This window comes from Heloderma suspectum, chromosome 4 (genome assembly GCF_057233095.1).
Source record: "Heloderma suspectum isolate Gila_16-S chromosome 4, 16-S_ref, whole genome shotgun sequence".
Classification (NCBI taxonomy): Eukaryota; Metazoa; Chordata; class Lepidosauria; order Squamata; family Helodermatidae; genus Heloderma; species Heloderma suspectum.
The window spans coordinates 245,608,473-245,621,212 of record NC_139461.1 but is presented as its reverse complement, the minus strand read 5'-3'; the positions used below and the strand labels follow the sequence as shown (position 1 = coordinate 245,621,212).

Here is a 12,740-nt window from a genome sequence, read left to right as displayed (position 1 = left end):
GCATACAAATTGTGTACTTAAAATGTGAGAGCCCAGCACGATAAGTATGGCACACATTTAATCTCTGAAACATATTGTTCATTATTTAATCTGTGAACTGAGGGCCCTGCAGTAATGCAAGAGCTTGGTGCAAAAATAGTGCCCTTCTGGCTGCCAGCTGCATGTTTCAAGTGGAAGTTGTGTGCATATGGAAGTTTGCAAGCTACCTGGGAAATCAATGCTTCTTCAGTGAGCATCAGCAAGGCTGAGCATGCATGGGTTGTGGTTGGCAGTCAGTGCCTAACTTATTTCCTCTCCTGATGTAGCAGTCCTCCTATCGTTGCTGATGCCCACATTTTCAGTGAGAGCTTTTGCTCATATATTACTTAACCCACAATAGGGAGCAACAGAAGTTCCTCTTCTTTGCCCTTTGTGTCTAGTAAGGCAAAAGATCTGCCCTTGTGCAAGACCATCTTCTCATTTTTAGTTGGGAACTTTTCTTTCTTGATCTGCCAGAGAGAGATGGAGAAGTTTGTACATCTCATCTTCCTGGTCTCCTTCTCAGGTATGAAATTAAAAGTGTTTCCATGTTGGCTGGAATGGTAATTAACTGCTTAGAGGAGTATAGCATGAATGGGTCAAATAAGGACTAGACTGATATGTATACTTGAAGCAGCAGACAAGACACAGCTGATCCTGCTGAAAACCAAGCCATCTGTATATTTTCATTTTACTATGTCTTATTTTGCCAGGCATCTCTGGTTCATCCTGTGTGCTTCTGCTGTCTGCTCATGGCACTCTGTAAATGGCATGAAATAGGATAATCTCCTTGGGATACTGTGTATGGAAAATTATGTCTCAGTACAGAGGATTGAGTTAAATTACCATTGCATCTTCTCCAGCTGTACAGACTGAAAAGTCTATAATTCTATATACCAGAGGCAAGGTTATGGAAACTCAAACTACTCAAATCCAAAGAGCAGAGCAAAAGCACTGCTGTTCGTGGTGCTTCTCTTTGCCAGTTCACACATGCATGATTTATTAGTACTACTGTTATTGTATTTCAGCGTATGTCCTACTCTATTCCATGGGTTAAGAGCAGCTTGCAACAGTTTTTCTCAGTGTTAATAGTCCTGTTCTCAAGGGGCTCAAAAACTAAGGAATGTTTGGGTGGATAAAAGAGGCCAAATAAAATAAAATGGACATTTAAGACATAAACAAACAAACAAACAAACAAACCATACGATACCATCAATAATCAGCCCTAAAAGCCATCCAAAGGAAAATGCTTTTTGCGTGTTAAATGCTTATCGGTTAAAGAGGTGCTGCAGAGTAAGCTCGGCTGGATGAGGAGCAGAGCTCAGTACTGAGAGTGGAGGTGATGGTTTCTCTGGAGTTCTGCCCAGGAGATGGATGAAGGTGCCCATTCACCTCTTCTTGACTATAGTATCAGGTGATGATTTGCAAGGTGAGAACGCCCTATCACAGATTAAACACCATGGAGAAAATGGATATATTGACTAAATTCATGTGCAAATCACTGTGGGGAGTGTGGGGGTGGGATGTGCCTCCCTGCATCTAGGTATCTCCTCCCTATTTATGCAGGACACACAGAGGGTAAGCTTGAGACATGTATACAGTGGCCACCTACATGTTGCCGAAAAAGAGGAAACGTACCACCCAAAAAGAGGCCAAAAGATTTGCATAAAGTTTGCATGTGATAATGTATATGTATATGTGCACAGTTAGAAATAATTACTATAATTTACATAGAAATACAATACATCTCACCATACTGGGAAAGACTATGACCAGGTGACCTGTCTGCTTATTCAGTCTGCTGTCCAGGTGCTATTGACAAGCAATTTCAAGGCTCCTGTTCTCCCTAATTATAGTTCTTTGTCATTAAACCAGACTTGGACTGGACAGCCCTTCAAATAGAGAACTGTCCTCTGTAAAATAGGACACATGGAGACCCTAGAGGTGTGAGTCACACAGGGCTCTGGATGGTGTGTTTCCAAAATTGCAATTTGGTCACCTCTCAGTACAAAAGTGGAAGACTGGAACACAATCCTTCTCTCCTTCCTAGAAGCGTACGCAACTGAGAATGTTGCACTGCTGTATGGCATCGAAGGGGAGTCCATCTCCATCAGCTGCACCTACAGCCCGAAGGAGAACCAGTGGAAAGAGAAGAGTTGGTGCAAGCATGTCAGTGACATGGAGTGTCAACATGTTGTCAGCGCCCGGCGTTTTTGGATGCCCTTCCTCAAGAGGAGGAATGGCACCACTGCAATTGCCGACAACATCCAAGATGGGATCCTCACGGTGACCATTAACCCACTTCGGAAGCAGGATGCCGGCGTGTATCAGTGCAAGTCAGAATTCTTGGGGGTTGTGAACATTCTGCAGACAGTGAAGCTGAAAGTTCTGAAAGGTAAATCCCTAGGCCTAAAGCAGCTTTCGTGATACAACACTATGATCCTGGCAAAGATCTTAGATCCACTGTACAAAGACATGGTGAAAAGCAGCCACTGTCCTCAACATCTTGCACAAGTCAAAGGAGACGAGGAAGAGCTCCTTTTCCTTCTTGAATAGCTCCCCCTGTTCCAGCAGAAATAGACTCTTTAGGCCACAGACCAGTGAGTTTAAGGTTGAAATCCTAGATACACTTGGGAGGAAGCTCCAGTGGAAACCATGACACGTACTTCTGAATAGACATGTTAGTCCCAGTCCTGCAAGTAGTACCCTTCCTTTTGCTGTTAGTGGTTGTGACAACACTATCTTTATCATTGCCTCACTATGATCGTTTTGGCCAGCTAAATTGCTGTGTTTCTGCCCTTAGGCCTATGGGAGACTGAGACGCCGGAGGAGCCTAGAGCAGCACACAGCATCTCCAGGTAAATCTATACATTCCTTTTTAGTGACTACTCTGCACCATTACAAAAGCCTGGGGTTATACACACACACACACACAAACACACACATAAACATAACCATTTTTACTGCACTTCCGTATGTCGAGCAGACTCAAGGTGGCTTGTTGGTGTTTATTCGTTCAGTCGCTTCCGACTCTTTGTGACTTCATGGACCAGCCCACGCCAGAGCTTCCTGTCAGCCGTCGCCACCCCCAGCTCCCCCAAGGTCAAGTCAGTCACCACTAGAATATCATCCATCCATCTTGCCCTTGGTCGGGCCCTCTTCCTTTTGCCTTCTACTTCCCCTAGCATCAGCATCTTCTCCAGGGTGTCCTGTCTTCTTGTTATATGGCCAACGTACTTCAGTTTTGCCTTTAATATTCCCTCAAGTGAGAAGTCTGGCTTTATTTCCTGGAGTATGGACTGGTTTAATCTTCTTGCAGTCCAAGGCACTCCCAGAATTTTCCTCCAGCACCACAGTTCAAAAGCATCTATCTTCCTTCGCTCAGCCTTCCTTATGGTCCAGCTCTCACAGCCATAGGTTACTACGGGGAATACCATTGCTTTAACTATGCGGACCTCTGTTGTCAGTGTGATGTCTCTGCTCTTCACTATTTTATCAAGATTTGTCATTGCTCTCCTCCCAAGAAGTAAATGTCTTCTGATTTCCTGGCTGCAGTCAGCGTCTGCAGTAATCTTTCCGCCTAGAAATACAAAGTCTGTCACTGCCTCCAAGTTTTCTCCCTCTACTTGCCAGTTATCAATCCAGTTGGTTGCCATAATCTTGGGGTTTTTTAGGTTTAACTGAAACCCAGCTTTTGCACTTTCTTCTTTCACCTTCGTCATAAGGTTCCTCACTTTCAGCCATCTGCATATCTGAGATTGTTAATGTTTCTTCCAGTGATTTTAACTCCAGCCTTGGATTCATCAAACCCAGCATATCGCATGATGTGTTCTGCGTACAGGTTGAATAGGTAGGGTGAGAGTATACAACCCTGCCGTACCTGCGGCTTACAAGGTGGCTTACAAGGCAAAATATAAATAATAAAACTAGTTAAAATGTTATAATAAACATAAAATGGGTCTATCAACTTTTAGTCATGGTAGCAATATAGTATCTAAATACTTAGAGGCATGATGAATACGCATTGCAAAGGCAAGGCCCACTGAAGATGTCTGGCTGCCTTGAGGCAAAGGGCAAGATGCTGACCAGACGGGCAGCTGAATCTTTATTCAACATCGGAGATGGGCCAGCATCTTCCACTGCACCTGAGGGCAGCAGGTTAGTTTAAGATGAGCACGTGGCACACACAGCTCTGCCATGCCAACATCTCACTCCTGCTCCTCGCCCTTCACCATCTGCTGCCTGAGGCAGTTGCCCCACTTTGTCTAATGACAGTGCCGGCCCAGTGCTAAGGGCAAACAATGGGTGAGAGGGCTATTGCATGTCCTGCTTGTGTGCTTCCTGGAAGCATCTGACTGGCCACTGTTGGATGCTGGACAAGATATAGGCCCTGTGTCTGATCCAGCAGAGTTATGATGATGAAAAGTAGCACTTTCACAATGGAAAAGTGTCATGTGATTGGGCCTTCAGTTCTAGGTCATTCAGAGCAGGCCAAGTCAAGGATCAACAAGGACCCCACCACCACTGGGCAGTTTGGGGTAACTAAAGATAAGACTTTTTCTCAGGCATGTCGAGATAGACAACAGCTTCCTGCACAATCAAGAGTGTGAAGAGGTGCCAAGGAAAGGCAGGTACACATACACACTCATGCACGCACGCACACAAAGGCAAAGCTATAGGAAGCTACAAAAGCAGACTGCAAACCTCACCCTGCTAGGCCTATCCAAGACATAGACTGGTGAAGAATCATTATAGGGTGAAGCACCACAAGCAGCTAGACTGCAGGGAATTGGAAGTACTCAGTTGTATTTCCAGCCCTTGAAGTTTATTTGCTTATTATTTATTTTATACATTTATGAATCGCCCCTCCATCTAATAGGCACTTGAGGTGATAAATCAAATAAAACAATCATAAAACTCAAAACACCATACACTCACAAGAGCAAAAAATAACCCTTTAGCACCATAGAATTAATATAAAAATAGAAAGCAAAATTCAAATGAGAGAGAGAGATGAAACACCATTTAAGGGCTCAGTGGAACAAAACCATTTTCACTGCTTATCAGAAGCAGAGTAAGGAGGGTACCAATCTAAACTCTCTGGGAAGGGAGTTCCATAACTGGGATGCCACTAGAGAAAAGGCCCTGTATCTGCCTGGCCAGGTCCTAAGAAATTACTGTAATCCTCCTCCTCCCCTGGGCTGCAGAAGGGGAAAAATGAATTCTAGGCCCTGTGGAATATTGAATTTCCTTGGAGACAGTCTGATTTTACACATCATCCAGTCTTCTTAAGTGTAGCATCTCACCAGGGATAAGTAAGATTATTCTGACACAAAAATTACCAATTCTTATTACAGCTCCAAGACTTGCAATCAAATCACAAATAAAAATGCTGCAATGAGATTTAATCAACGTAACCCACTGGGGCTCTCCAGCTCTGACACCTCCAGGGTGGTGCATCTATTATTTGCCATATCGGGGGAACAAACAGATAAGACGGTAGCACAATCTAAATCCTGGCCTTGCTTAATCCCTATAAAGCAAGGCTGCAGGAGAGATATAAAACAAAATTAAACTGGAGCATATCCAGAGGAGGGCAATAAAGGTGTTGCGGGGCCTAGAGACCAAGTCCTATGAGGAAAGGCTGAAGGCACTGGGAATACTTAGTCTGGAAAAGAGATGTTTAAGAGGCAGCCACCTTCAAGTATTTAAAGGGTAATCACGTAGATCATGGAGTTCATTTGTTCTCTGCTACTCCAGAGGGTAGGGCCTGACCCAATGGGTTCAAATTACAAGAAAGGTGATTTTGACTAAACATTAGGAGGAACATCCTGAAGGTACAAGTTGTTTGACACTCGAGCAGAGTGCCATGGAAGGTGGCGGGCTCTCCTTCGTTAGAGGTTTTTAAGCAAAGACTGGAGTCAGGTCCAGGGTCAATAGCAGGCATGGTCAGGTGCATCCCGAGGGCCCCCACACCAGCAGGGTCCCACTGACAAGAGCCCACTGAACTTACTCCTCCTCTTCACCAGTACAACCTACTTGTTCACCTGCCTCTCGCTCTGGCCCAGACGACAGCAGTGGAGAGCAGCAGGGGCAGTAGATGCCACTGCCTGCTTGCTCATTGGCTCTCTGCCTGTCAAGCAAGCAAGTGGGGGCAATGATGAGAAAGAGGAGGAGCAGCAAGAGCAGCTGGTGACAATGGAGATGAGAAGACAGACTCACTGAGCGGGGGGCGGGGCTACCGAGGGTGTCTTGCCCAAGGGCCCTCAAAAACGAGGAGCCGCACAGGATGGAGTGGATGGCCACTCTTGAGGTCCCTTCCAACTCTGATTCTATGATCACAGAATGGGCAGGTAGGAGTAGGAAGTGGGTCCCATTCCCCACCTGCGCCGTCCTGCTCAACCTGCTTTTGGGGAGCCATTTTTCTCCAAGTGGGAGTTGTTTCCAGACAGAGAGCCCCATCGGGGGGGGGGGGAAGCTTTTAAAAAAGCAGTTTCAGCTGTGTGGGTGGGGTGGGGTGGGGTGGGGGGGAGTTCAGCTGTGGCAGCAACCCAATCCTGACCCTCGGGTCTGATGCCATCATGTCTCGCTTGGCCCCTGGAGAGCAGAGTGCTTCCAGTCTCTCGAGGAAGACTTTCCACCCTCTATTAGGCTTCCATGTGGAATGCAAACTCTTGGCAGTGAAGGAACGAGGATTTCATTCCTGCCAAAAGGAGTGTTACACAAATACAGCTTGACAGGAGAAACATTTTCAAAACACAATGAACTGTGAAGGCAGGGGGAACCGCCTCATTCATCTAACCAAGCTCAAAAATGTTCATTTTCCTCCTCCCAAGGATTTTGAGAGCCTCCGCTCCAGATCCCACTTCCCCCACTGCCTGCCTCATGGAGCTCGAGAGCTCCCAGGTGGTGTCCCCCCCAGACCCTGGCCAGGCTCACATCATCTTAGCTTCAGCAAAGTCGCTACCTCACTTGCCTCCACCTTCAGACCGTGCCCTAGGCCAGAGAGGAAGCCATGTCACCAGCTAAAGTTCAGGGAAAACATTCGTTGCCGTGGCCATCATCTGAAGCTCATGCAGTAAAGGAGGATCAAGGAGGAAGAGGACCCCAGGCTGTAGACCCGCTCCTTGAGGGGAAGCATAACCCCATCAAGGACATGACAGACTCCCAGCCTGTTCATGCATGACTTGCAGAACCTCAGCACCTCCATTTTGTCAGATTCCATGTCCATTTTTCAGGGCCAGCCCTACCTTTAGGCAGAGTGAAGTAATCAGGTGGCAAATACTGAGGGGCGCAGAAAAGATAGAGCTGTATGTGCCAGTGAGCTGCTTTGTGCCCGCTAAGCTACCCTGCTGCCCTCAGGTACGGTGGAGGATGCAGTTCTATCACCAGTGTTGAAATAAGATTCAACTATCACTCTGGTCAGCTTTCTTTGGAGATGGAATCAAAGGAAGGTGGGGAGGCACCTTCTTGTCCTTTGCCTCAGGGAGCAAAATGTTTGTGGCCAGGCTTGCCATTAGTTATCCCTCACCTACCCCATACTGCATTCAGGCAACTATTTAAGGGCTCCTTAAATGTAAAACTAGCCTAGAGTTTCCAGAGGGAACCCTAGGACTTCTCTACATAAGGCTTTTATCATTCACTCGTGACTGGTTACTCACAGAAGTTTGGGGTCCTTTACATGACATCGTCAACTTCCAGGGCCTCTCTTGTGCTTTATAACCTTTATCTCAGCTTTTTTAAGATCAAGGAAAATGCAGGAATAAATTTAAATCACACTTTGAAGCACTCCAACGGCTGGTGAATTTCTGGAATCCCACGATCCCGCCATCTAGGGGTTCTATAATGAAACATATAGAACTTGCAGACAAAGGACACCCCTGCCCCCGCAAAGCACGTGTAAGCATGTGTAAAGGAGCCGATCTTAATCCTGCAAAGAATCCAGAAGCAGAAGCCCCAGTAAAGGTGTGGGATAAAAGCCAGGTGTAGAGAAGACCCTAGAGTTGGGCAGCTTCAGCATATAGATTATATCGCACTCCGTAACTTCAGACATTCTTACCCAGCAGTTGCATGTAAGGACAGACAGAATGAACCCTTGGGGCACCTCATAGTTCAATTCCCAGATGATGGAGCACAAGTCACCCAATGCCAGCTTCTGCTACCACCCAGCCAGATAACATGCTTGCAATATCCCTGAGCCCACAACTCCAGAAAGCTTTAAATGAGAGCCAGGGGGGTGTTCAGCAAAAAGGAGACAAGTATGGTGCTGCAGAGTTTGGAACACTAGAGCTATGTTACTGTATACACGTTTACCCAGTTAAGTGCAAAACTACCTTTGGAACATTGCTACCACCTCTCCGTTGCTTAAAAACCAATGGAAAGATGACTGTGTGGTATGATGGTCTGCATTTTGTTGCTTCAGGATTTCTGCATGTGCAGTGCTATCCTATACATGTCAACTGAAATGTAAGTTCCATTGAGTTCAATAGGACTTACTCCCAGACACATATAGGATTGCTGCCTGAATATTACAAATACCATTTGAAACAGTATACTTGACATTTTCAACTGGGAATTCCATGAAGGGAAAAGCAATCTGGCTGCAATTCACAAACCTGCCTTGTTGTGGGTGTGGCAGATACTCACTGTTTGTGGCAGACAGAATTAAATCAAGGAAATGCCACATCCAGTACAAATTAGAACGGGACACTTTGCAGGCTGCCCAAAGGGAGTTTAGGCACTGTGAAAAGGCAACAGCCATGTCAAGCAAACTTAAGACTGTCACGAGGGGCTCTATGGAAAATTGTTTCTCCCCACCACCGTTATTATAAGTGTTTTCATGCTAAATTACCTGCTTCATATTACATTGCATTTGTGTCTTTCCAAAGCAGCCCATCCTTTGTGGAAGTCAATCTCTCCTTCCTTGTGGCTGGATTCCTGGGTTTCAAACTCCTTGTTGCTGTAGTCATCTTAATTATTGCCAGGAGCAAGAAGAACAAAATGAGTACGACAGAGGATGACAGTGGAGGAGAAAATGGGCATCAGCTCCTCCCAATTGCAGGTGATGTCATAAGAAAAGCCCTGCTGGATCAGACCAGAGGCCTATCTAGTTCAGCATTCTGTTCTTACAGTGGCCAGCCAATGCCTCTGGTAAGCCCACAAGCAGGACATGAGCACAACAGCGCCTTCCCGCTCATCTTCCTCAGCAACTGGCATTCAGAAGCACACTGCCTCTGATACTGGAGATAATGAGCATTTCTACACCACCCTAAAATCCTGCATTTAAAACAGGGCTTTCTGCTTACATTTTAAATGCAGGATCATGATGGACTCCCTTTACACGCGCTTCCTCCCCCCCCGCTTTCCCCCCTCATTTGCCCCCTTATCTGAATCTTCCATATGTTTCATTATACAGCCACTAGATGGCACTGTGGTCTAGCTCCTCTTATTGTGGCTTTTCCTCTTTTCATGAGGGAACTCAAGCAGAACTCAGGCGCTGTAATTTAATACTCACTATCTCTGATCTTTTAAAAATTGGAATAAAGGTAATTTAGTGAGGGAGACGCCCTGGAGGTTGATGGCATCATCTAAAGCAGCGGTCCCCAACTTTTTTGGCACTAGGGACCGGTTTTGTGGAAGACCATTTTTCCACAGACCGGAGGGGATGGTTTCGGGATGATTCAAGCACATTACATTTATTACTTTGCAGTAATAGGCTATGTAAAGATTTACGTAGCCTATTACTTGAAGAACAGGGACGCAAATGGTGTCCATTACGCGGACGCCATTTGCATCCCAGCGGCCAGAAGTCCGCCAGCAGCCGGAGCCAGCCAGCAGCTCCGCAGACTCACTGTGGAGTGGAACCGGTGAGGATTCCGGGGGGAGGGACAGATCGCCTCCCCCCCCTGCAGACCCCCACGGACCCAAGGTAAGGGGGTTTCGCACACCCCTACACTCACCTCCTGCTGTATGGCCCGGTTCCTAACAGGCCACGGACCAGTACCGGTCCGTGGCCCAGGGGTTGGGGACCCCTGATCTAAAGGGCCCACAAACTTCCATGAGTAACCAATCTAATTGCAGGATAAAAGCTCCGTGTGAAGAAGCTTAATATGACTAGGAGACATCTATGGCTTTATCCTTCATGAATTGATCTAATCGCCTTCTAAAATCATCCAAACTGGTGGCCCACACTATTCCATACTTTAACTATGTGCTTTGTGAGGAAGTACTACTCTGGGTGCAAGGCTGAGACTGAGAGCAAGGCTGTTGCAGATGACTTTTCTTTCCTTGTTTGATGATGATGATGATGATGGAGGACTGGGTCAGGGCTGGCTTCATATTTTGCACCAAGCTAACAGAACAGGGTGTCAGGTGAGGGCCTCCCGGTGCAAACGAAGACTGTATCCCAGCTCCCCGTGCCACATCAAAGACACTGGGCACATAAGCACAGGGAGCCAAATATGGCAAGTGTAGTACAGTGGAGGCTGGTGGCTCCAATTTCAGTGGGGCTGTGCATCCATTCTGGGTTTCAGTCAGAACCAGCCACTCTAAAGGACTTATCCAAGGTGCCTTGGATAGCTCCTCCTCTGGTGCAGTATGAGAGCCCAAATATCTATGTTGCTTGCAGCATGGTGACTGTTCCTGGAATTATGTTTCCCCAGGCAGCCACCTAGAGCCAGATGCCATATTACGCTAACCTCATAGTGCAGTCTTCCTCAACCAGATGTCCTCCAGTGGTTTGGGACTGCAATTCCCAGCATTCCTGACCATTGCCCAAATTTGGCTAGGGAGCTGAAGTCTAAAATATCTGGAGGGTGCCAGGTTGGGGGAGGCTGGTGTAGCATGAAGCTGATGCTTAGCTCTTTATTTACTCTAGTGTAAGCATGCATGGCCATGATTCAGATCGGGACTGCCACCCACCTGGAGGGGAGGGTTAAACCTCCACACATGCACACACATTTCTCCCGAATCTCTCCCACACACACACAGAGGAGTTAAAAAAAAGAAAGCCCCCATTGACACCAAATTATACTTTTTTTTCTGAAAAAAATGGTGGTAGAGGAAGGTTTAATCCTCCCCTCCCGGTGCATGGTGGTCCCAATCTGAATCAAGGCCATGCATGCTTACACTAGAATATATAAAAAGCTAGCCTTCAGCTACGTGCGATTGGTGTAATGGGTACTTTGGCTTGTATCTCCTTGTATGGCTCTGCTGGTTCTGGTTCTAAACCTGACCTTCATGCAGCCCAGAAACTCTTGTGACATCAGAGGATTCTGGGGCCCATTTTCAGTTACTATGGGGAGCTGACCACACTGTAAACAGTACAAGATCTCAGACTTTTCTGTTGCTTCCAGAAAGACTGGCACGCTTTGAATTGTGCCTTCCCAGGTGGCTGTCAATTGCATGGCTTTTCCCAATGAATTCTGGTAACTGGAGTTTCATGGAAGTGCTGGGATGTTAAAGAACCCTGCAGTTCTAACAACGATGCCCAGTTGTGGGCAATTCCCACAATTGATTATTTCCCTGGTATTTTTAACTCAAACATTTAAGTAATGAGTCAGGGATCAGGACACTAAAATTATGCAATGGGCTTGCAAATCACGAGTTCTTCAAATGATACATTTGGGGATGTTCCTGAGCTTTTAGGATACATTGCTGCTTAATTTTTCAAGCTTTTCTCCATGCACATAAACTAGAAACTCTTTTTTAAAAGCCTAGTAAGCTGGAGTATACTACTAAAAAGAACCTTATGTTGCAGTGGTGGCCATGGGTTTTATTTGTCTCCCTGCTTCATTTCCTTTTATAACCCATATGCCTATTCCTGCTTCCAGCATACAGGAAACGGTTGTCATAACGGGATGTGATGGAAGGAAGGCGAAGAACAAGTAAGAATTCACAGATAGGTGCATGGAAGTGTCTCCAACAGACAGGATGAGAAAGACCTGTTTGCTTTATCCTGTGCTCACCGCAAAGGCTGCTGTGGTTCCACTTGGAAAGCCAGACATTGCCAGCTAGACAAACAAAAACTACTTTGCTATAGAGAGCATCAAATGGTCGCTCCATGCAGAGGCACTTTTAACTATACAGTATCTTGGGAACAATCTATACAAAGTAAATGTAGATCTTTCTCTCAGCTGTTTCTGTTGCAAAGTGCAAAGAAGTATGTAGACGACAATGGTTGTAATGAAATGTACATAATTACAAGATGTCAAAATAAAGATAATAAAGATGGACTTCACTATGATTTATTAATATTTCATTCCTGGGTATACTGACTGTGGGTGCCTTTATTGTGCAATCTCCCTGCCTCATTCAGAGAGCAATCCTACGGCACCTAGACAGCATCTGGGGGGCCATAGAATTGTTTGGTTTCCTGGCTCTGAGGTCAGAGCCCGGGCTCTGAAGTCGGAGCCAGGGCTCTGAGGTTGGAGCCAGGAAACTGTGCTCCTCACCCCCTCTCCTTCATAGCCAGCGCAAAGAGAACCACACTGGCTACCCCTCCACGCTCGGAAAATGGAGCATGGAGACAGGGGAAAAGGAGCGTTCCCGGGGCAGGAAGGGGAGGAGACCGAGGTGGCAGCAGCACGCCATTTCCTATGGCCAGCCCAGCCTTCTTCCCTTCCCCTCTGAGGTGCCGCTGCTCGACAGGTAAAATTGCCCATCCAGCAGAAATGCAGGGCTGCTGGAGCCCGGAGGCGAAGATCGCCTCTGCTCTCCTCCCG

At 46.5% G+C, this 12,740-nt stretch overlaps 1 protein-coding gene across 5 annotated transcripts; it reads left to right on the top strand.

The window, feature by feature from the left end:
• Window positions 1-485: 485 nt before the first annotated feature.
• Window positions 486-12,261, top strand: LOC146348432 (triggering receptor expressed on myeloid cells 2-like). Of its 5 annotated transcripts, none has more exons than XM_084853109.1 (5): window positions 486-544; window positions 2,072-2,413; window positions 2,822-2,876; window positions 8,907-9,079; window positions 11,850-12,261. In XM_084853109.1, the coding sequence occupies exons 1-5, from the start codon at window positions 502-504 to the stop codon at window positions 11,870-11,872; spliced, it is 636 nt and encodes a 211-aa protein (XP_084709235.1). In that variant the 5' UTR covers window positions 486-501; the 3' UTR covers window positions 11,873-12,261. The 5 variants fall into 5 exon arrangements, with proteins under 5 accessions (XP_084709235.1, XP_084709231.1, XP_084709232.1 ...); XM_084853105.1 differs by having other exon boundaries at window positions 8,907-9,168; XM_084853106.1 differs by having other exon boundaries at window positions 2,069-2,413; window positions 8,910-9,168.
• Window positions 12,262-12,740: the final 479 nt, after the last annotated feature.